At 43.9% G+C, this 24844-nt stretch overlaps 1 protein-coding gene across 6 annotated transcripts in view; it reads left to right on the forward strand.

The window, feature by feature from the left end:
- Positions 1 to 24844, forward strand: part of LOC147880794 (uncharacterized) — a 142971-nt gene that overhangs the window by 24296 nt on the left and 93831 nt on the right. For 5 of the 6 annotated variants that reach the window (XM_087371097.1, XM_087371099.1, XM_087371100.1 and 2 more), the window contains 3 exons: positions 7017 to 7098; positions 7510 to 7994; positions 8487 to 8645. In XM_087371097.1, the coding sequence (XP_087227223.1) occupies positions 7017 to 7098; positions 7510 to 7994; positions 8487 to 8645 (726 nt within the window). The remainder of the gene's footprint in view (positions 1 to 7016; positions 7099 to 7509; positions 7995 to 8486; positions 8646 to 24844) is intronic. The other variant, XM_087371102.1, reaches the window with a different exon arrangement.

The raw sequence follows: 24844 nt of genomic DNA on the forward strand, positions 1-24844 counted from the left end.
GGAACCTGGAAGGAGGATAGGCACGAGGAAAGAGCTCACCCCTCTGCCACAGACAGTGGGATTTGGTTCTAGGTTCTGTTTTTCATTGTTCGTTCTTGCTTTGGAGCTTTTTGTAGTGCATGTGTGTTGTGTAGGATCGATAGGCAAAAGAGAGAATACAAAGAGTCGATAGAGTCTGTGGTCACGTCAACTAGGATAGATGAAAAAAGGAGTACAAGGTACTTGTACCTAGACCTAGGACTAAGTGTCCTAGGTGTCACATAGGACTAAGTGTCCTAGGTGGCTGTACATTTTCGTACCAGCTGCCCATACATCCGTCGTACATGCGATCCGTACACCGGTCGTACATTTTCGTACTTGCGTTGTCGTACACTGTACATGCAACAATACATTGTACAATTTTCGTATCTATGTCGTCGTACAGCCGTACAACAGTCTCTATACTTGTTTGTACTGGCATCCGTACTGCGTTCAGTACACCGTACTTGCCCCATACTTGCATTCGTATAGCTTTCGTACCCGCACTTCGTACAGGCATCGTACCTGTTTCTATACTGTGCTTTCGTACAGCCGTACACCGTACAGCTTGGTACCTACGTTCGGTACACTGTACAGCTCTGCATCGTTGTACTGTCCGTACTGACCGTCGCACTACACTACGTACATCTTTCGTACCTTTTTCGTACCTGCACGTGGGAGCCTCCGTACAAATGACATACTTCAAGGCTTCGTACAACGAACACTGTACTTCCGTACGACCGTACAGTCGTAAACCGTACATTGTACGGTGTACTTGATCCGTATAGTCACTGTACATTGTACTTGAGCTGTCCGTACAGCTAGTACTTCTTTCGAGATCTCCGTACAGGTTTTGCACATACAAGGTCATATTTAGGACATTGGTATTTTTTGGGGCTTCCAGTTCTTTTCACCTTCTTTGGTTGCAATTTCTTGCAAGAACATTGGGGCTTTGGAGTTTGGTCTGCAATCTCTTATTTGTTTGCAGCACATTGGGTCAGATTGCAGGACGTTGAGTCACTTTTGCAGGACATTGAGTCAGATTATCATACATTGGGTCACATTTGCCAAAATTTCAGCAAATTTTGGGGCTTTTCTGCATTTGCCCTCTTTTTGGCCTATTTGCCCTCATTAAATTTGGGGCTTTTGCCTGATTTGCTGTTTTTGCAGTGAACATTGCCTGCCACAGTCACATTTGGGTCAGATCTACATTTGCCCTTTGTTTTGGGTTGGAAATTTGCAGATACTTGCTGTCATTTTTGAACAGCCAGCTTTTTGTAGTGATAGCCTTGAGGCTTTCGGGTTTTTAGGTCTCTTCCAGGGTATCACATTTGCTATGGCTAGGAACAATCAAGATCTATTTGGTGTTCTTCGTGAAGATGATAAGTTGGATGGCACCATGTGGTCTTATCTCATGAAACATATTCTTGTTGCAAAGCATTTGTGGAATATTGTTTCTGGGGTTGATCTGAGGCCAGCCAATGCTACAGTGGTTGCCTCTACTGCTGGTCCCTCTGCAAGGGGTACTCCTCCTGATGCCTCATCTTCTAGCACTCCTGTTGCTGCTCTTCCGATTCAGGAACAGTTAAGATGGGATGCAAGAGATGCAAATGCACATTCATGTATTGCATTATCATGCAAGAGAATCATTATTCCACACATCCGGTCTTGCAGGACAACAAAGAATGCTTGGGACAAATTGGCTTCTCTTTATCAGATTGGCAATGAGGCACGTGTTGCATATTTGAGAAGGCAATTACAGGAAGTCAGTATGAATGAAGGTGATTCTATGGATGCATATCTGACAAAGGTAAAGGACCTCATGGAACAACTTGCCAACATTGATGAGGTGGTGCCAAATTCACAGCTTGTTAGTACCACACTGAATGGACTGCCAGATACATATCAAGGGTTTGCTACAACCCTTCGATTAGTGGCCATGGGTAATCCAGACCACTATTCTTTTGATCAGCTAGTTACTTTGCTTTTGCAGGAAGAGCAAAGTCAAACTAATAGACAAGCCATTATTCCTGATCATGCATTTGCTTCACAACAGGCAGGAAGAGGCAAGGCTTCCAAGCCTATGGGCAAGCCAAAATCTGCGCATAGCAGCTGCAATTCCTCCCATGCATCTAAAAATACAGCAGATAAGTCAAAGAAGGAAAGATGCAACTATTGTCGCAAGCCTGGACATGACATTTTAGAATGCAGGAAGCGCATTGCTTTGGAGAAAAAGAAAGCAGGATTGATAGTTAATGCCTCACATGCTATTGAATCCCATGAGCCAGCAGATGCTTCACATGCACATGCTCTTCAGGATGATTGGGCATGGGCTGTCCATTGCTCATTTGATCCCTCCAAAGCTGATGCACTCTTTACTGCTAATGATGCTCAGTCCTGGTACTTTGATAGTGGTGCTTCCAAGCATGTCACATCTTGCAGACAGTTGTTTCACTCTTTAGCTGATGCACCTCGAGGGGGGACTGTCACATGTGCTAATAATGCTTCATATGCTGTAAAAGGAATTGGAGATGTGCAGCTCACATCTATTTCAAGCCATCCTGTCACTTTGACAAATGTTCTTTTTGTGCCTGGAATTGAAGTCAACTTGATTTCAATTTCAGCAATTGCCACTTCAGGTTTCAGAGTGATTTTACATGGCTACAGATGCCTAGTATATGATCTTCGTGATGACAATGCCATAGTTCTCACAGGCACTTTGAAAAAGGGGCTTTATCACCTTGATCATCAGATGCATGCTTAAGGCCAAGTCTTTGCCCAATAAATTTTGGCTTGATGCAGTGATGTGTGCCAACTATGTGTTGAATAGATCACCTACACGGGCATTGAAGATTGTTACACCTAATGAAGCATGGAAAGGCAAGCAACCTTCACTTTCACACATGAGAGTTTTTGGGTCTCTTGCATATGTTCATGTACCATCTCAGCTGAGACATAAGCTTGATGACAAGGCAATCAAATGCATATTTATTGGTTACAGCCAGGAGAGCAGAGGGTATCGGTTATACCAACCAAATAGTGGGAAGATTATTGTCAATAGTGGGAAGATTATTCAGCTTCTCCTCTTGTGGACTGCAAAGCTAAGCCAGATGTTGACATGTTTGATGCCTTTGAATCTTGGTTACCTCTGCCATCCTCAGAAGAGGACTTTGACCAGCAACATGAGCCTCCTGCAGGCCCTTCACCAAGCAATAATCAGTCACTACCCCATGCTGATTTGCAGGTTTCTCTTCCGGCACAAAATGATCCCACTATTCATGATGCAGTCATTGAAGAAAGAGCTGTCAATAGACAGCAAAGGCAAGTTCCCAGATAGCTTCTTGATACATTGAGGGACAGCAAACAAGATCAGGCTTTTGCTGCCTGGACAAGATCAGGGAATAGACAGATGCATGGTCACTTTCTTGAGTTTACACTCCTTGCTACAGCTTGCAATGAAGATCCCTTGTGCCATAAAGATGCTTTTGACAGCAAAGAGTGGATGGATGCAATGAGAGCTGAATTACAATCCATTGCCAAAAATGACACATGGGAATTAGTAGATCTCCCTCCCGGCAAGCATGCCATTGGCACCTGGTGGGTCTACAAATTAAAAAGGAAATCTGATGGCAGCATAGATCGACACAAAGCTCGTCTTGTTGCAAAAGGGTATGCCCAACAACAAGGCATTGACTTTGAGGAGACATTTGCTCCCACATCCAGGATCACTACCATTAGATGTGTCATTGCCATTGCAGCCCATCATCATTGGCAAGTGCAACAACTTGACATCAAGACTGCTTTTCTTCATGGGGATCTGTAGGAAGAAGTCTATGTCACACAACCTCCTGGCTTTGAGGTTGTTAATTCTGAAAACAAGGTATGCCGGCTTAGAAAAGCCCTTTATGGTTTGAAGTAGGCACCCAGGGCATGGTATGCCAAAATTCACGCACACTTACTATCTCTTGGTTTTCAGAATAGCCCCACAGAACCCACTCTTTATGTCCGTGGGAGTGGATCTGATTTTTAAGTGCTGATTTTATATGTGGATGATATGCTCATCATGGGCGCAGATACTCAGCATATTGCAGCTTTCAAGGCTGATTTGCAGCAGGTTTTTGAAATGTCAGACATGGGACAGCTCCACTATTATTTGGGCATTTAATTTGCTCATGTTGAGGGGGGTATCATGATGTCTCAGTCCAAGTATATTGGACAGCTCCTTGATCGTTTTCAGTTCAAGGATTGCAAGCCAATCTCTATTCCAGTGGACCCTGGTTTCAAATTCTCAGCTCATGATGGGAGCCCACCATGTGATATTACTCTTTATCAGCAGGCTGTTGGATGCCTTATTTATTTATGTCACACCAGACCTGACTTACAGTATGCAGTATCTCAGCTCAGCAGATTCATGTACATGCCTGGTTCACAGCATTGGCAAGCAGTGAAGAGAGTCTTCAGATATCTCAAAGGCACTCAGGATTTTGCCCTCTTCTATGGTGATCAGGGTTCACTTACCATGCATCCTTACACGAATAGTGACTGGGCAGGATGTTCCGACACCAGAGTGTCACACACCGGCAATTGTTTTTTGCTTGGCAATTCATGTAACTCTTGGCTCAGCAAGAAGCAACCAACAGTTGCCACATTTAGCTGTGAGGCTGAGTATAGGGCCGCTTTTACTGCTACAGTAGAGTGTGTTTGGCTTCGACAGTTACTTACAGATCTTGGTATTCGCCAGACATCCTCGACTATTGTCTACACTGGCAGCCAGAGTGCTTTGGCCATTGCGCGTAACCCAGTGTTTCATGCGCGTACTAAGCATATTGAAGTTCACTATCATTATGTTCGGGAGTGGTTGTCAGCAGGAGACATAGAGTTGTCCTATCTTCCCACAGAGGACAACATAGCAGATATGTTTACAAAGGCACTTCCTCGTCCCAAGTTCGAAGTCTTCCGAGAGGCTTTACACTTGGTTCCCTTTGTTACGTGATCTGACATCTCTTGTACATTCATAGGTGGCTATATCCTTTTGGATGAACATGTGCCACCATGACTAGAAAATACCAGATATTCTGAGACGTTTCTAGAGTACTTCAGCCCATCCCATGGAGGGGGGTTTGTAGGCAATCTCTTGGTGGTTCTAGTGATGCCCTATAGGCCATGGTATGTGCCTTGTAGGCATAAATATAGGCACTTGTAGTGTTAGTGCCTTTTAGGCCACATAGGACACTTAGTCCTATGTGACACCTAGGACACTTAGTCCTAGGTCTAGGTACAAGTACCTTGTATTATGTTTTTCATCTATCCTAAGTTGACGTGACGGCAGACTCTATCGACTCTTTGTATTCTCTCTTTTGCCTATCGATCCTACATGTTGTTTGCAATCCTTTTTGGTCTGTCTCAAGTTCTAGCAAGCACCCAGAGGCAAGGGTGTGCCTGGAAAAGGTCGAAGGACAACATGGATGCTTGTGATAGCCTTGAGGCTGCTTTGAGCACAATTTGCCAGAAGATTGGATGCCTGAATGCCTCTCAGTTGGGTCAGCCCAGGAGTGGATACCTAAGATTGCCGTGGTAGTTGATATTCTAGTGGTGCACTGAAGCTTGCATTGTGGCTATTTACGAGGTTTATGACTGAGTAGAAGAAGGTCAGTGCCCTTTACTTTGATGATAGAACTGTCGTCGATACAGATATCTCCCCCTGAAATCACGAAAACCTTGAGCCCTTTTGGAGAAGGACTCATATTACGAGATGTCCCACTGTCCACTATCCAAGACTTGGAACTTGTTGACATCGTAGAGTATGAAAGGTTGATTGGAGCCGCACCCGTTTGTCCAAAGCTCGACCCAACATTTGTCTTGCGGCTAGGTTATTGATCTGGTTCTCTACTTAGCCAAGGAAGAATCACTAGATAGCTAGTATCCATGTGTTGATTAAATGAAAAAGTTTAAATCAAATATGGATAATGTATTTTGCATAAGAAATTATTAAAATGATTCGATTAGAAGCTAAGGATTACATAACCACATATAAGAGCCTCACCTTCCAATGCTCAACCAAGCATATTGAGCCAATTATTTTATTAGAAGCTAATGCATACAAAACCGCATTTAAGTAAAAAGGATTTATGTAAGTACTGAAACAACAATGAAAAGATAGAATGCAAAATCATATAGCTTATACTATCTTCCGACATTTCAAAGGTAAGTTTATCATTGTGACAGGAAGAGTACAATGATCTACACATAATGAATTATTGCATTTATGGCCATGGATAAAAATTCAACGTATTCTTATTTTGTTAAAAGCTTAGATAAAGAAAAAGTTACACTACTCTAGGATGCTTATGCATGCATATAGATTTGACTTACGTGCTCAAGGTTTGCCTTCAAGAGTATTTTGTGTAACGTCAATCTTGAGGTGATGTGAGTTTGAGCTTCACTGACGTGGAGGCGCGAAGGAGATGAGATTTGATGGGCATTGCAATCAGGCTTAGGCAAACAACATTGCTGAGGTGTAAATCTTCTCCTTGGCAGTTGCTAGCCTAGAGTGTAGCTTTTATCGACTATATGTTAGACTATATCAAGTTTTTCCACATGGCAAACTGCATGCTACAATTGTTCAAATTTGATTCTCTTCAATGCTGAAATCTTCCTACACACACAGTTTTATCAAGATCTTGAGTATACGTAATCCTGTCATTATCAAAAGCTCTGCCTTTGCAGGTTAATCTATCATTTGATTAAGCTTTTTTTTTCTTTATGGTTTGTGCAGTTGTTTTCTTTCTGTTGGGCATGTGTGAAATACCTTGACAGTTGGAACTCACATCTGTTTTGAATTCAAATGTACTTTAAGTTGAGCTGGGGTCACGCCTTAATGTAACTATGCAACAATGAATTCTTACTATTGCCGTTTTTTCCTTTTCTTTTCATGCCTTGATGTAACTATGTAACGATGAATTCTTACTATTGCTGTTTTTTCCTTTTCTTTTGGGCAGTCATTGGAGAGACAAACCAGATGAAACTGATTTGCATGAAAGCATGCTCTTGGTGAAGGAGTTGAATTTGGGAGCTGCACTAGTGAGTCTGGGATTTGCCATACTTTGTAATGTACACATGCTTGTTCCTCTTTGTAGCCTTCCTACATGTATACAAGTTAGTATGATTGTGCACAACCCCCCCACCCCTCTCTTACACAAATGTTCTTGTAGCCAGGTTCTCTTTGGGATGTCTGCAGTCAGTCATGAATGCCGTTTGCGCTGTTGTGTTATTGGTCTTCAAGTTTGTAATTGTGTCAGTTCGTGGGTGTACAGCTCATGCATGGGAAGTAGCTCACAGCATAGCATTTTCTGCATGCAAGGTTTTTAATTTTAAAACCAAGCAGAGTTCGAGTTAGTTTTGTCAATCAATCTTCTTTGAATTTAGAACGGTACATTCATTTTCTTAAGCTTTACGAGGAGTTGCTTTGTTTTGTGAAATTGATTACTCCAGGCTGTCACAAAGAACTTTGGCAGAGTTCAGGTCGGCGGAGAATCTGATGCGGACAGTGACAGCAAACCCTTGTCTTTCAGGCGCACTAAGAGGCGCACATCTGACGAAGTGCAGATTAGAGGAAATTTTGATAGAGCTAACATCGAGATGGAACGTGTAAATTCCATGCAGATGAGTAACATGTCAAGCCAGCTGGAACCAGACCTCGACAGTGATCAAGAACCTCTTATTTTGAAGCGAGCGACAAAGTTAAGAAAAAGAAGACCTGATCTTGAGGAGAGTCATTGTGAAGATACTGAAGCTGTGTCACATCATATTGCAGATATAGATCATGTCTTACTCAGCTCAAGGTTGAATGCTTTGAAAAGAGGAAAACTGATGTGTCAGACAAGCAAAAATAGGCTGGCAGACGCCCCTGCTGCTGGAAATTTTGGAACTCATGAACTTGGATGTACTACATTGCACAACAGCGAACCCAATGACAGGTGCATGATAAGCATGACTTTTAATCTGCATTGAAGTGCTATTTCATGTTTGCACAAACTAGTGGAAATATTTTGCAACTTTGAGGGCTCCGTGTGGTTCCTACTTGTTACAGCACTCCAGTGCTCCACTCTGTATCTAGTGAACAAGTCTTTTCTTCCTTTTTTGAGTAGGGGGGAATCTATGGTGCACATTTTTGAAGTTAATATGCCAGTGGTTTCATGGAGACCTAAGTCACTAAGGCCATCAAAACATTCTTACATCATTCTGGGTTTTAGTGAATGGATTATTATCTGTGGACTTGGTTGTGTTCAAACTCAGGACCTGCTTGGTAATAATGAAGTGCGCATAAGAAGGCTTGCCTAGTATTGCAATACTGTTGCCTTTTGTCCTAATTGTTCACAGTTATCCAATGGACCCTTTGTTTTCTGTTTCTGTAGTTATTTGATTCTAGGTAATGCCATTTTCTTAGGTTTTAGTTGCTGTTGTAACAGGAAAAATGAGTCTCCCTTTATTTGCCGGCAACAAGGGTTAGAGTTTGTTGAGGTGGAAGCAGGGTCCATGCAGGATCATGATCGAGCCTTACAGAAAGACAACTCTGCTCAAATTGGAATAAGGCAGAATGTGCTAGATTACCGGGATATAGACGGCAGGTGCGTGATCTAATCCTAGAATGTGCTAGATTACTGGGATATAGATAGCAGCTGTGTGTTGCTGAAAGTCTAATTTTTTGACTAGCTTGTGGCATTATGCTACTAACTAGAATCTGTGAGAGATTTAACCAGGCATGCAATGCACATCAGCGGAAACAATCTTGAATAGTCTGTTGGAGAAGCTAATAATGTACCGCTAGCTCAAAACAATGTCTTTGATACCATATTGAAAACACAATGATATTGTGGAATCTCAATACGTATCTCTAATTCATAATTCAGGCACCATGTAAGAACCTTGCATCAATCACCAACCATGAGCTCACATCATCTAATGCGGAAGTTGATGTAACAAAAGGGGCTAATTTAGGAGCCTTCTAGTTGGCTTTGTATGTTATATAGGCTTCTAGGAGCTGCCATGTGGCAATTTTGAGGAAAATAACCCACATGCACAGTTGCAAACTGCCTTAATTTCTATAAAAGGCCTGCCTGTCCCACATGCATCTCATCTTATGATTGTACTTCCTTCATTAAATGAAACTGGATTGTACCGCAGAGCTGATTGCTCAGCTGGGAATTCAGTTAAGTAATAATCCTTTTGTGTCCTTGTGCAGCCCCTGACAAGTCACTGTGGTAAGTCCAGCCCATGACTCACACTTTCCCCCCAATTGCTAAAAAGTGCTGCCAACTACCCCCGGCTTTTCTTGCTTAATTTGGTGATTTCTGCTTTAGTTTTAGGAGTTATTTTAGTCTAGGTCTGACTAAGGACCAGAATTAGTTAGAGCTGGCTGGGATAGTGTGGTAAAATCTTGTCCATTTCATTTGAAATTTGGAGCATATGTTTGAAAGCCACCTTTGGGCAAAATTCTGTCATGGGAAAGTGCCCCAATCTCTGTATGCCATGTGTGAGCTTGTAAACAGGCGAACATTTCAAAATGATCAGAATTAGCATCATTGTGATCACAATGACCACCTGAATAATAGACCCAATTGATTGTTGGGAAATTTTGAATTTGGAGCTGAATCTAGGCCCTGGGAGCTGAACTGGGAATTTTCAAAGGAATTGCCATGCTTTTGCTGATATCCTACTCCAAATTATTCGTTGACAACACCTACTGAATCGTAATTGCTTCTAGAAGGAGTGTGCAAGTTATTACTTCCATCAGGTCTAATTTTGGGCCAAAATCCCGGTGCAATTATCAGATTCTTATGTGAAAATTGTTAAATTCTGGTCTTCTCTGCATTCCTAAATGCCTTCAAAGAAGCCTAGAAGTCAGTCTAGAAAGCAAGCATGGATGAATCAGAGTCCAGGATGGAGGGTGAGGCAATTAAGGACCCCCCAGTAGGTCTGAAGGCCACATTTTGGGATTGGGATCTACAGCAGCAGGACAGGCTGGAGGGGCAGTTACCTGAGGGATAATCAGGGCTTGATGGAAGCCATCCATCAAGAACAGATGCAATAGTTTCAGGAGCAATTAAATTGAAGTTGTTTAGCCCCTATGCTACAAGAAATCAGGGAATCAACCAATGAAACTAAGCTCAATAATCAAAGAATGGATCAAAGTCTGCAAAACCTATCTGCCACTATGAATAAAGGGTTTGATCATTTCAAGAGGAGCCAAATTCAAGGAGGAAAAAGGCCCATACGGGCTGATTTGGAAGCAGGGCTTGTTATAGATGATGATCTTGAACATGTGATTAACTTTGAGGGATTTATGGCTTCAGCTTGGAAGATTCACTATAAGTTTGAAGAGACAGTTCATAAAGCAAAAGAGCTTTCACATGGAGCAATTAAGAAAGAAAGAAAGAAAGAAAGTCTATTAATGTCCACCGGAGACCAATAGGTCTACGGGACAGCAAAAAAAAAACCATATAGTACATTTGCTTTAGGGAGGGCACATGGCGGCTCCAAGGGAGTGCAAAAGCAACCCCAATTATTTAGAGTACCTACATAATAGTCTGAAAAGTAATCAGCCATACATCAGTTTAAGACTGAGAGTCTTTTGGTTTGGATTTAAACTCTTCGATTATTGCTATGCCTTCACGGTAAACTGCTCATTTTCCATCCTTCCTAGCAGCCCTGACTTTAGCTTATTCCTTTGTCTGATTCTTCAATTGAGCTTGTGTAAGCTCCTCAGCTATCCATATCTTGGTCCCTTCAACTTGTAAGAAAATCTCGCGACTTAAGTGTAAGGATAGCATGTCCTCCTCTATCAGAACTTTAATGGTCAAAATATGATCCCATGTGGAACAATCCCTTTCATGTGCTAAAGTCTCACTGAAAGAGTCATCATCTTTGAACCATCCTTCTGGGAGCCCCCCCACTCTAATCTTCAATGCATTATCGTGTCTGGCTTCGTGTTCTTTGATCTCTTCTTGGATATCAGTCTTGTTTGCCTTATGTGTCGAACTCCTCAATCATTCTTTCTTGATTGATTGTACTTCAGTATGAACCATATCTTTGACTGAGACTAGTTGGGGAGTAGGAGGAGAATTCTTACATGAGTTCACAACCTCAGCAATTACTGCATGCTTGCCAGGTCCCTCTAGAACTTGAAGTTGGGCTTTTACTTCTGCCAGCTCAAGCCTTAACACTCTGGCTGCTTGCTGCAAATAATAAATCTGTTCATGTTGCCCAATAATGGGTTGTTTGGACCCTTCTTGTTGGTAATTGCGTGCATACGGAGAGGGTGTCATGGTGGCAGTTGTAGAGTATGGAGTCCTGATAGTTGAGGTTGATGGAGTTGAGGGGGATTTGGAGGAGAGGTAGGCCATTCCACCTTGGCTATTTCTGTAGAACCCCCTAATCCCTAGCTGAAGTAACAGTCCTGAAACTGACGTGTTATGACAGATCTAACGATTACAAAGGATTGCATGTTGATCTAAAATCAGTACTCACATTGCAGCAATATGTTCAAACTGTGAGGGGAGGTTATGTCTGGGCAGTGAGGTCAAAGATAAAGTTATCGTTTCCAAGTTCAAGGGGAGACTTGCTGACCCAGTGAGCTGGAACAGTGGATAAGCAAATTGGAGGAATATTTCATAATTATCCTAAAGGGGGTCAGGGAAAAATTAGGTTTGCTGTGCCTTACTTGGAAGATTTGGCTCATACCAGCTGGAGGCATCTGTAGCAAGATGGTGTTGTAATTGATACTTGGGAGGACTTTAAGAAGGAAATGTTCTAGAATTTTATCTCTCCTTTGGCATGGGATTAATAATCTGCAAGTGTATCATTTGAATTAGCAAGGAACAGTAAATAATTATATCGGACGGTCTTGGAAACTAGCCTTGTTCATCCATGGCATTTGCTGACAGAAGTAGAATGCCCAAATTTATCCATGGACTTCACCCTAATATTACCTCAGATCTGGCAGCCCAAAAGCCCATCACTCTCAAGGGGGCCATACAGTTGGCTGAGTTATATAAACCCAAGTACAATATACAGGAGGAGACCATTGTTATTGGCCACTTTGGTACTAAGACATCAATTAAAGCAAGCAGGAGGAGGATGAGTCAACAGGTCTTCCAGACTGAACGTGATTTGTATCAATTTAAGGTGATGGCATTTGGCCTCACTAATACTCCAGCAACACTCGAAGCACTCGTGAATAAGATTTTATAGCCCAACCTCTATGATTTTCTTTGATGATATACTTATTTACAGCAAGTCTAAAGAGGAGCACTTGATGCATGCTAAGCAAGTTCTTGAGGTATTAAGACACCAGCTCTTTACCATGGCGAGCGAGTCTACTTTTATGGCAAATGAAGTGGAGTACCTTGGCTGAAAGCACAATTAGGTCATAAAATACCTCTTCTAATACTTTCTCTTCCCTAATGGTGGTTGTGAATGACACTTGATTCCCTTGATGGGATAGCTTTGGCTGTCACCCATAGTAACATTAGATCAAGAACCCACTTGATGAGGGTCTAGAATCACTCTCTGTTCTTCATCATGTGCTTTAATGCTTTGCTATATATTTACCATTCATCACTAGTCAGGTTATCATGAGTGCAAAACACCTTGTTTTTACTCCAGCAACAAACAGGTCCTCCTTGATGATATTTTTTGGCTCATCATGGATCCCATGGCAGCTGTCCGTACACCTGTGCTCATGCAAGCCTGCTGTACAGGCTTGCTATACCTTTCATACAGCCCCAGCCATAGGTCCCTGCACAGCTCTGCTGTACTATCCTCCCTACAACCTGCATTAATTGCTCCGTACACTTATTTTGGGCTTCCGTACATCTGTGCCAGTAGTTCTGTACAGGTTCTACTTGTTGGTCTTTTTTGCAGGCTCTGCTAGCTGGGTCATTTTGCAGATTTTGAAGCAAGCAGGAGCATTTGGGATTCAGCCAGTGTCTGGCTTGGATTCAAGCAATTTTTGGAGGTAGATTTGAGCATTGGGCATTTTGGAAAATTTGGGACTTTTCTTGTATTTGCCCCAATTTCAGCCCAATTTCACACTGCAAATTGGGGCTTTTAGTCTTGGACACCAATTTTGCAAGAGTAGGGGCTTTTGGAAACTTTGCAGGTGTTTTGCAAGCAAATTTGGCAGAAATTTAGTTGGGCTTATGCTTTTGGGCTGCTGCATTTTGAGCCTTTGATTGGCTCTCTTTGAGCAGTGGGCAGCTTGCATCTATATCCCAGAAGGGATATTTCTTGTCATGTTTGCTGCATTTTTTTCCCTTTGGTAGATATGGCTCAGAACAATCCCAATGAAGTGTTTGGCGTCCTCACACAGGTCGATAAGTTGGATGGTACCAATTACTCTTTATGGAGTTTTATGGTATGCAATCTTTTAGTTGGCAAACATTTGTGGGATTACGTCAGTGGGGATGAGACAAGGCTAGAGAATGTAGTTGCACCTACCACTCCTCAACGGGGTGGAGGAAAGGGTAGAGGACAAGCTCAGGGTGCAGGACAAGTGCTAGGTGCAGTGGCTCTTGCAGCTGTGCCTCCCACACAGGAACAGAAAAAGTGGGATTCATGTGATGCACAAGCACTGTCAGTAATCTCTCTTTATGTCAAAAGGTTTATTATTCCGCACATTCGGTCATGCAAGACCTCAAAGGCAGCTTGGGATATTTTGGAGAGTATGTTTGCAGCTTGCAATGATGCATGGTTGTTGCAGATTCAGCTTCTAATGCACATGATGGTGGTGATGCTTCAGCCAACTTAGTGGAAGAAGACTATGCCTTTTTTGACTTGCATTTCTAATTTTCAGGTGGCTGCTCCTTATAGTACAACCACATCAGAGGATGACTCTTATGCTTTTTTGACTTGGAGTTATGCTCCGTCTAGGATGCATCCACTTTCAATGTCAATGAGACATTGAATAATTGGTATTTTGATAGTGGTGCCACCAAACATATCACTTCCAGGAAGTGTTTGTTTGATTCTCTGCATCCATCACCCGCTAGAAAAAGGGTGTCTTGTGCAAATGATTCTTCTTATACAGTTCGTGGTATTGGTGAGATTGTACTTACAGCCACAGATGGCACAAATTTCAGAATTCACGATGTGCTTCATGTGCGTTGAATCAAGAAGAATGTGCTTTCAGTGTCCCCTCTCAATAAAAGAGGATTTTCAGGTTGTCTTTGAAGATGACAAGTGTGCAATTCGAGACAGGGAAGATGATTATGCCTTGAGACTATCTGGTATGCTGTTTCGTGGTCTTTTTCAGCTTGATGTTTTTGAGAAAAGATAAGATAATGCACTTACAATTTCTACTCCCACTGTTGCTATGCAGAATGCGGAGTTATGGCATGCCAGATATGGACATATGAGTTATGGCAGTTTGATGACACTTCAAAAACATGCTATGGTTGATTGGAGTCACCTCCCCCTCATGCCTGTGAAGGGCTCGCCCCCCACCTTAAGGATGTTCGTTTGTTGGGACGAGGTTTCTTTCAGGTGTGCCTAGATTCCCCGGATGTCACGAGAGACCTGCTACAGGCCGGTTTTCTTTTTCTAGGCTACAGGAGGATTTTTTTGTTTCCCTTTCAACTGGGTTTTGACCCAGTTGAAGAGGACAAGCAGGGAGTTTCTGTTTTCATCAGATTCCCTGGTCTTCCCTCAGTTTATCACCGGCTACTTTCAGTTATTGGCGAGAGGTTTGGTGTGGTAGCAGAGATCCCCCTCTTCCTGGCGAACCCTCTTTGGCTGCTGAGGCGGTCAGGATGGATGGGGTACCTAGGGTTAGGGTCATTGTCCAGGACCCCAATATTTCATATGACCACATCATGCTACAGTGACCCAATGGGTCCTTCTTTCGCCAGAGATTTGAGGTTGCAGGTCGGCAGGACCAGTGCAGGATTTGTAGATCCTCGGGGCACTTCACCAGAGATTGCCCAAAGAAGAAAAAGAGGCCCATAAAACAACCAGCTCATACTAGCTTACGATAGAGAGCAGAAGCAAGACCTACCGCTCCACAGACACCGCCTCAGACACGGGCTCCCCTCCTCCTAGGGCTACTTGAGTCCCTCCTGCACCTCGCACCATCTCTGGCCCGGTCGCGGTTAGGTCCTCTACTTCAGATCACACATCCACCGCTTCGGAGGCTACCCCCTTGGAGCCTCGGGAGGAGACTAGTGTTCAGGAGCCTTGTTCGACCCCATCCTTGGATCAGGCTGTACCTTCCTCAGCAGCCCAGGTTGTTGGCACCTCGTCCGCAGCACTTCTTGATCAAGATCCAGTACAGGTGCCTCCTTCTTTGGATAGAGGGAAGGGGGTCTTACATTCTATCCCTGCTTCGGTAGGAATCCTTCATACACCCTCCTCAGGACTGGCTCAACGGAACTCCTTTTTCGCTTTGGAGGACATCTCTGAACTCCCAGATGATGATTTTGTACCTTCTACTTTCGGAGAGCCAGTTATCGGCATCCCTTGTGAGAGATCCTTCTCTCTCTCACCTGTGGACTTTCCTCCCCTTGGACCTCGTGTGTATGGTAGGAGGTCAGCTCCAGCGGAGGGTTCTTTTTCCACCACCAGGTCGGATAAGGTATTCCAACCCGCTTCCTCCCGCTGATGAGGATAGCCAGTTGGAATATACAGGGATTGGGCGGCATCCCTCATCGCTGTCGCAGACAGTTGATCAGGAATCAGCTCCATCCAGGTGTTTCAAGTGGTTCCCTAGACATTCTTTTTCTTTAGGAACACAAATTGGATGTCAGAGATTGCTCCAAGTCAGGTAAGCTTCTTTCAGGCCGGACCTTTTGGCTTCCTGCGTTGGGAACCAGAGGAGGTACATGCATATCAATTTCAGATTCTATTCTCCCTTTGATCATTGGACACGGCACCATAACCCCCTCCAGGGCCCAGTGGGTTTTACTTCTGATTGACGGACGTAAGGTTGGTTTCCTCAACCTTTATGCTCCGAACAACAGAGGGGACTGTGTTCTGTTCTGGAAAGAGTTGCTCTCGTGGACTGACATTGCAGATTCATGGATTATTGGAGGTGACTTCAACATGGTTGAGGCACCTTTTGATAAGCAAGGGGGCAGAGAAGGTGATATTCATTCCCTTGAGAGAGCAGCTTGGGATGCCTTCTTATTTAGGTTTAGTGGCAAAGATGTTTGGTCAGATGATGCATTTCATATTCAGTCTCAGTCACTTTTGTTTTCATGGTCGAACCATAGGGTGCATATGCCTATCCATGCTCGGATTGACAGATTCTATGTGGATAACTGGGCTCTTGATAGAGGGGGGACAGTTTGCATTGCACCTGGTGTTTCCACTTCCGACCATTTTCGAGTAGTTTTGTCAATCTCAGAGGCTTATCTGAGAGGACGGTCTCACAGTATCAGGATCCCCGATGCCTTATACACGGATGAGACTCTCACAGAGGCAGTCTTGGAGATCTGGGTTTCTCACATGCAGGGGGGTGGCCGGTCCTTCACATGTGGCCACAGCACTTGCCAGTATCAGCGACTTTTATCACTCCGTTGCTAGTGCTCGGCGAGGTGAGGTACTCAGGCGGGAGGTTGGTATCCGCCGGCAGTTGGCAGCCTTGCAGAGGGAGGAGCAGAGACGACCATCAGATGCTTGGATACAGGAGCGCCTTGCTGCGGCAAGGGCTCACTTGCAGACATTGCTTGATCAGAGAGCAGAGTATGCCTTCCATGCACGGGAGTCATTTTGGATACAGATGGGAGGGAGAGTCAATAAACACTTTTTCTCTACACTTGGTCCCAGACATAGTAGAGAGAGTGTCAGGTATCTTATTGACTCTGATGGCGTTTTGCAGTCTCATTCGAATACCGTCTTGCACTTAGCGACAGCTTTCTATGCCTCCCTCCTTTCCGCATATCTTGACACACATGCCAGAGATGTGGCTAGAGAGGAAGTTTGGCAGAGTTTACCTGTGTTGGTCTCACCAGAGATGATATGCTTACTTGATGCACGCTTTACCAACATAGAATTCAAGTCTGCCCTCTCCGCCCTTCATAAGGGAAAATGCCCTGATTCCGATGGTATTACTCCTTCTTTCTTTATAGCCTTTTGGGATATGATAGGTGATCCTATTACTTCAGCCGTGCAGGGCATTTGGGACTCGGGTGAGATGCCTGACTCACTGACCGAGAGACTCATACACCTTATCCCGAAAGTTGGCAATAGGAATTTTGTATCCCATTGGAGATCCATCACTCTGTTGGGCACTCTATACAAAATCCTTGCCAAGGCAATCAGCATCCGATTGCAGCCCCTTCTTGCAGACCTCATCCATGATACTCACACAGGCTTTGTGCATGGCAGGAGCATATTTGACAATATCTTTTCCTTTTGGGAAGCCACTGAGTGGGCTATGCAGAGCGGGCAGAGGCTGGCAGCTCTACTCCTGGACTTTGAGAAAGCCTATGACAGAGTAGATTGGGGCTTTCTTGAGGGCACTCTTCTATGTTTTGGTTTTTCAGATGCATGGATTAGAGGGGTGGACTCCCTTTATAGATCAGCTCACAGCCAGGTTTTGATTGGAGGGGTAAGGGGTGACAGATTTCAGATTTTCAGATCAGTTCGTCAGGGATGTCCTTTAGCCCTCTTCCTCGTTCTTTTTGTGGCAAAAGCTATGAGTATCTTTCTTAGATCTCAGGCTGAGCTTTTTGGATTGAGATTGCCCTTAAGATAGGAGCAGGAGCTTCTTGACTGTGAGTTGGCTGATGACATTGCTATTTTTATTGAGGCCTCTTCGCAGTCACTTGATTCTTTCCGGACAGCCTTGAATATTTTTCCTGGATTCAGAGGGGTGTTCCTGTCAGATATCTGGGATGCCAGGTAGGGTTGGGCATCTCTTTAGCACATCAGTTTGCCCCAGTACTAGAAAGTATAAGGAAAAAGCTACTTTTTTGGAGCTCAGCCCAACTCGACCTTGCCTCTAGAGTTGTGGTAGTGAACCAGGTTCTTTTGGCCGCTGCCTGGTTTGTGTGTTCTTGCTGGTGCCGGTCTAGGTTGCGTTACTCAGCTCATTAGACCAGTCATGAATTTTTTATGGAGTGGACTTGATGGCACAACAGATGTTGCAGCGAGGGTGACCTGGGAGACCATTATTCTCCCTACATCTGAAGGGGGCCTTAACATCATTGACCCGAAGACCAGTCATGAATTTTTTATGGAGTGGACTTGATGGCACAACAGATGTTGCAGCGAGGGTGACCTGGGAGAGCATTATTCTCCCTACATCTGAAGGGGGCCTTAACATCATTGACCCGAAGACCAGTCATGAATTTTTTATGGAGTGGACTTGATGGCACAACAGATGTTGCAGCGAGGGTGACTTGGGAGACCATTATTCTCCCTACATCTGAAGGGGGCCTTAACATCATTGACCCGAACTTGCAGTGCAGGGCATTGCTTTGTAAGGTGGTGGTGAGGGGACTCATGCTTGGGCAGGAACCTTGGAAGGATTTCTTTTTTGGGCGCATTCAGGCTTGCACACCAACCTTGGGAGATGATTGGGTGGACAGCCCAAGACGGATTTTTACTTCAGCCCCTCTCAGATCTCTTGCCTCTCTTCTCATGTCTGCCATCCTGAAAGCTTGGGGGAGCTTCAGGAACACTCTTCGAAGGGTTCCGCCCTCTATCCTAGAAGAGATTGATAGGCAGCCGGTCATTTGGAATGATAGTATACTTGATGAGCATGGCAGACCACTGGGCACTTCCCATTACATGTAGTGGTCTGGATGGGAGAGAGGCCCCGCCTACACAGTAGGTACTTGGAAGGCATTTATCAAGGATTAGAGACTTCAGTCCGTGAGTCACTTCAGAGGGGTAGCACGCAGGGTTCAGCAGATAGAAGCAGCCATCCCGGTGAAATGGGCAGTTGAGTTACCTATTACTTCCACCACTTGGATGGGAGCTTTTTCGAGGACAGCAGTTCTTCTACAGGTGAGCGCTCTTCGAGGTCTTGGTCTCGGAGAAGATGCATTGGTCTTTGACGTTGGGTATGGAGGTATACTCTCTAGATCCATGGATGATATTCTTCTAGAGGTTGCCTTTAGTCTGTCAGGATTGCTGGTTTTGTGGACCATGGAGTGGGCTTGGAGTGGTACTTAGACCCCGACCCTCTGCTTTTGGCCTTGGGATCTTGGAGGTTGTGGTTGTATGGAGGTGCACCTATCAGGTGCTTGCAGTGGGACCCAGGAGAGTGGGAGTGGATAGATCATAGGCACCGAGAGGGGAATTTCCTTTTTTCGTTTCATGGTTGGTAATGCTAGGAGATTTCAGCTGAACAGTAGGGGTTGGGTTCCCTCCAGAGCCCCCCATTGGGACAGCTTCTTCATCACTGCAGATTTGTGTAGGAATTTCTGGAGGAGGCTCTGAAAATCCCTCAGAAATAGAAAGATCACTCTTTTCTTTTGGCTTTATATTCATGGAGGGATTGCAGTGAACCTGTGGCGATCACGTTGTGGGGCTGATCCCACTTGCCCTCGCTGTCATTTTGCAGAGGAGTCAGTGCGACATTGCCTTTGGGATTGCAGTCAGGCGAGGACTATTTGGAAAGGGGTTGCAAGGATACTCAGCATTTTTCATACTTTCCCTTTCTTCATGACTTGGGGCTTGGTCGCATGGTTATCCCTTACTGGGCCCGAGGTGTTTTATGAGGGTGAGCCTTCTTCTTGGGCACTCTCGGTCCGCCGGTGGGTGATAGAGCCCTGCTCTCTTCAGGATGTACCACTTACTCCCTTCAGGGCTTCTCATGCTTCAGTGGACACCTCTTGGGAGATCTTGGCTAGCATTTCCTCTTGGCACATTTGGAGAGTGAGATGTACAGAGGCCTTGGATGGCACCCAGATACACCCTTCACAGGTGTTCACGGGTATTTGGATTGACACGGTTCACACTTTGATAGCCATTTGGGCTAGCATGCAAGGCCCTTCACGGGCAGCCTCTTCTAGAAGGACTGTATTTCTTCGAGTTTGGAAGGGTTCTCCCTTTTTCTCGGAGGTTTCTACTGGATTGAGATGGCACTATCAGCCCCAATTCTTTCTTTTTGGCTTTTAGCTTTTCATGCATTGCATGGTGTATCCCGTATGGAGCTTACTCTAACGGTTTTTGTTAATACTTAATAGAAGTCTCTTTTTGAAAAAAAAAAGGGACGGTGCAGTAAGAATTGATCGGAAATTACAGCTCATTCATAGTGATGTCTGCGGTCCCATGAGGACTCCTACATGGGTGGTTGTCTCTATTATGTCACATTTATTGATGACTACTCAAACTACACTTGGGTCTATGGTTTAAAGAAAAAATCAGATGTGTTTAAGCATTTTCGACACTTTGTGGCAAAGGTTGAGAATGAAACAGGCCTCACGGCTCAGATTCTATGCACAGATAGAGGGAGGGAGTTATGTCTCATGAGATTGAGGCTTATTTGAAAGAGAAAGGCATCACACATCAACTTACAGTGAGGCTTACCCCTTAGCAAAATGGCAAAGCTGAGCGGAAGAATAGAACTGTTATGGAGATGGATCGATGCATGCTCACAAGCAAAATGTTGCCTCACAGGTTTTGGCTTGAGGGTCTCATGCGTGCCAACTATGTTCTGAATCGGGTTCCCACTAAGGCTTGGAAAACAAAGACTCCTTATGAAGTTTGGCATGGGAGAAAGCCTTCAATGGAACATTTTCGTGTCTTTGGATGTGTTGCGTATGTCCATGTGCCTGTTGAGTTTTGACATAAGTTGTCAAATAAGGCACTTAAAAGCATATTTGTTGGGTAAAGTGCAGAGAGTAAAGATTGCCGTCTCTTCAATCTATACCCACAAAGTCATTTACACAAAAGGGCCCATTGCTAATCTCCTTTATAAATAGGGACCGCTTATTTGTTTATCTTCATCTATCATTGGAGGTTCCTTCTCCAATTCTCAATGATAGTCAGAGTGCTATAGCAATTGCAAAGAATCCTGTGTTTCATGCTCGCACGAAGCACATTGAGGTTCATTATGATTATGTCAGAGAGAAGTTGCATTATGTCTTCACACATGACAATGTTGTAGACATCTTCACCAAAGCATTTCCACGTGAGAAGTTTGAGGCATTTTGCAGTGCTATGAACTTATCTTCTTTTGGTGATTGATCATTTCGTTGTACATCATCACATTGGCACTGCAGGGGGGTGTTGGAATTATCGCCATAATTCATGGCAGGATCAATGTATGACCAATAAGTGGGTTAGGGAAACTTTTCCTTGATTAGAGGTTTTCCCCCTAACTATAATTAGTAGTTAGGATAAGGTTTTGTCACTAAGATAAAACCTTAGTCTTGTATCTTGTTTTCTTATCTTTGAGTATAGTGTGGTGTGCTCTTGTCTCTCACACGGAATCCATGGGAAATCGAGTGCAGCTCCCTAATCCAAGATCTTAGAATCTCCTGAGTTGTGAGAAAGATGACTGATTTGGTTTAGTCAATCTTAACCCCTAAGGCGAAGTAGTAGCTCTCTAGGGGTCTGTGAAGAACCAGCCTTCTCAAGAATGCAAATGTGTGCAATGCATGCAAAATTTGAAGGTGGGAGAGAGATGGTAGGTGAATCCAAGGTGAATGAAGGATGCTACGTGAGATTCGCAATGAAAGGGTGATACCCTTTCATTAATGTCCCTTGAGATCGCTCAAGTTCCATCTTCCCATCTACACCTACCCTTAGCCTATGACCCATGCATCTACGATTCAATGCACCTTAATGCACCCTTCCCTTTCTATTGCCCCTAGGACCTAGACACGTGTGTGCATATTTTTATTAAGACACGTGTGTGCATATTTTTATTAATAGAATAAGTATCACATGTCCAAATTTGATGCCGTCTGAAGCAGTGGCTCCAGCTCGACTAGTCCTATCTATTGAGATGATCCACTGCCATAACAAATCGGTTGGTGTCCGTCATAAATATAAATACATGTTACACCATGGCGTATAATATATAATAATGTTTTAATGTCTACTAATCACGGATTAGTGATTTCTCTTGTCATGACACTCCCTCTTGCTTGAATGGGCAGAAGTCCTCTTCTGGATCGTCTCTTGTCTCTTTCTCTTGCGTACGCTTCTCTTTTACTTTTGCATTTGCATCTCCATTTCATAACCTGCCAATAGTCTTCTCTTGGTAGTACACGATCTCTTTTGAATCAGAACTTAAATCCCATCTTCAGGCTCTGAATTTTTTAAAATGCAGAAGTACCACTGCAGTGCCTCTTTAGTATCTCTTCATGCTCGGAATTCTCTTTTGAATACTTAGCTGATGGAATCTCTTTATAGTAACCTGCTCAATTAGCTGAAACATATTTTCAACAAACTGGTCAGTATCACAACGATTCTCTCACCCAAATGTTTCATTGAACTAGGTGGACCTTGGCTATAGATGATTTTGTGATGAAGAGCTTCTTAATCTATAGAGACTATAGATTATCACTCTCTTTTTCCAACTCTTCTATTTCAGCCCTATTCATCCCATAAGACGCTCTACACAGATGAGAAAACTCTTTATTCTCCGTCTATACACTCTACAATGAATATGCCTACTCTCTGTTCAGCTCACACATCCATACACAAGTGTTGGCTGAATGGATAGCATTTACTCTTGGTTCTATGTTCACCGTAGAGTCTTGGGATGAGGAGGTAGAAGCCTCACCCTCCTGCTTGGATGCTTTGCCTTTCCCTTTTACAGAATTGGTTTTTGCAATTTTGGCTAATAGAGTAGGATATTTATGCCATGGATGCCCTGGCTTATGTTTCTTACATCCGAAACATTTACCCTTCGTAATTAGCTTTTTCTTTTCATACATGGAAAGAAATGGTATCCATCCAGGACGTGATTGGCTATTAACATTTTGTACAATAGCTCTCTCTTTTCCTTTGTTGAAAGGCTTCCGAGGATTCAATTTCATTCCGTAATCTCAGCCAATTTAGTGGTCTTTCAAGGTGGTTGGGTTGAACATTTCAACCTCATACCTCACTTTCGGGGTTAGGGCTGCTAAATACTTCTTCCTTCTATCATCCTCGCTCTTCTCAGGTAACTCTAAAGAGAGTTTCTAGAACCTAGCTGTAAATTCAGCGTTACTCTTGTTATCGAATTGCCTGAACCTTTCCCAGGGGAAGTTCAATTCTTCTTCATGCCTCGGAGGCATCAAAGTGGCCTTAAGGTGCTCTACAAATTTAGACCATTGAAGAATAGGCTCTTTTCCCGTTTGTGATAAGGACCACCACATGGAAGCATCCTTCTGTAGATGCAGTGCGGCAAGAGCAAGCTTCTCGTGGTCGGTCTTATCTTGATGGGCAAAATATAGCTCAAAATGGCGAATCCAATTGAGGATTTTATCCGCCTCTCTTGCTCCATCATACTTTGGGAATTCTATTCTCTCTCGAGGTTGAAATTTAGCTCTCTTTGAGGGGGTACTTAAATTGTCATCCCCAAAATTCAGCACTCTCTTAGTCCCTAATTTTGTCATAATGGACTGTTCAATCATATGGCTAAGATGAGAAACCAGCTTATCAATGGGGACTCCTCTTTCCCTCTTGCACTTGGATTATAATCCATGTGTATGGGATTTTGAGTTAAAGGCGTAAACTCAGCGCCTTGATTTTGGATGGACTTGTTTCTCCCTTCATTTCTGAAGAAAAACTCCCTATCAAGAGATTCTTGAAGGAGAGATGAAGGTAATTCTATACGTGGGTTATCATGCTCAATATGTGTGTAACTCTCATCTACATTATCCTCTTTAGGAGGAGGTGATAGTGTTCTCTCCCTATCTCCTTCTGGTAGTGGAGGAAAAAGGACAAGTTCATTATTAAATATCCCTTCTCCTTCCATTCTTTCCTTCTGTAATACAAGAGAGAAAATGACTTGCTGTAATTTAAGAAAAGGGGTTTATTTTACAGCAAAAGTCAAGTGTTGTAGAGTTGGTGGTACTTATTTGACTCCCGTTTCGCTTGTGTCAAAAAACCGCTTCAAATGACCTCTTCTTGCTTCTCGTTTAGCCTTTCTTCCTTGTTTTTATGCTGTAAACTGGTACACTCCGTTTGGGCTACTTGTTTTGAGCGGATTGGTGCTCTAGATACCGTTAGAGGGGGCACCCCTTAAAATCTTGTTCCAAGCCGACTTTTCGTTGGGGAGAACCGGGGGGGGGGGGGGGTTGTCTCTTTTCCTCACGGTTTAAGGGTTTTTAAGGGTCTATTCGCAAGGGGGGGTTTTTCACCCCGTTAGGACATCCCGTTCCCTGTCTAAAGACCAAAAAAATCAGAGAAAGCCCTTGCCTCAAGGGTCCCAATCTTCAGCCTTTTCTAGATGAACGTGCAAACCTTTTCTCTGTTTTTGCTGCCAGCAGATTCAGCAGCACCTCGAACTTCGCACAGAGGCTAGAAGGGCTGGTTCACGCACTGATCTGCTTGCTCTTCTAACAACAATGTGTCGTGTGCTTGCAGCCCTGATCGCTTGCGTCCTTCTGGTGCGTCTCTCTCCGTGCGGGTTGGTTTCTTTGTGTCGTGTCTTCTCGTATGGCTTCCTTCCATGCACTCTGTTTCCACGCTGTGTAGGCTGCTGTCCCGCATGCTTGCGCCCTCTCTTGTGCTCGATTCTTCTCCTTCTCTTTCCGTCGCGGGAGTGGATCGTCGAAGCTCTGATACCAAATGTGAAGAACCAGCCTTCTCAAGAATGCAAATGTGTGCAATGCATGCATAATTTGAATGCCAATTGGCTCTCCAATGGGGAAGAGCACCC

This window comes from Dipteris shenzhenensis, chromosome 32 (genome assembly GCF_047967505.1).
Source record: "Dipteris shenzhenensis isolate YYH24624 ecotype China chromosome 32, Dip_SZ_1.0, whole genome shotgun sequence".
Lineage (NCBI taxonomy): Eukaryota > Viridiplantae > Streptophyta > Polypodiopsida > Gleicheniales > Dipteridaceae > Dipteris > Dipteris shenzhenensis.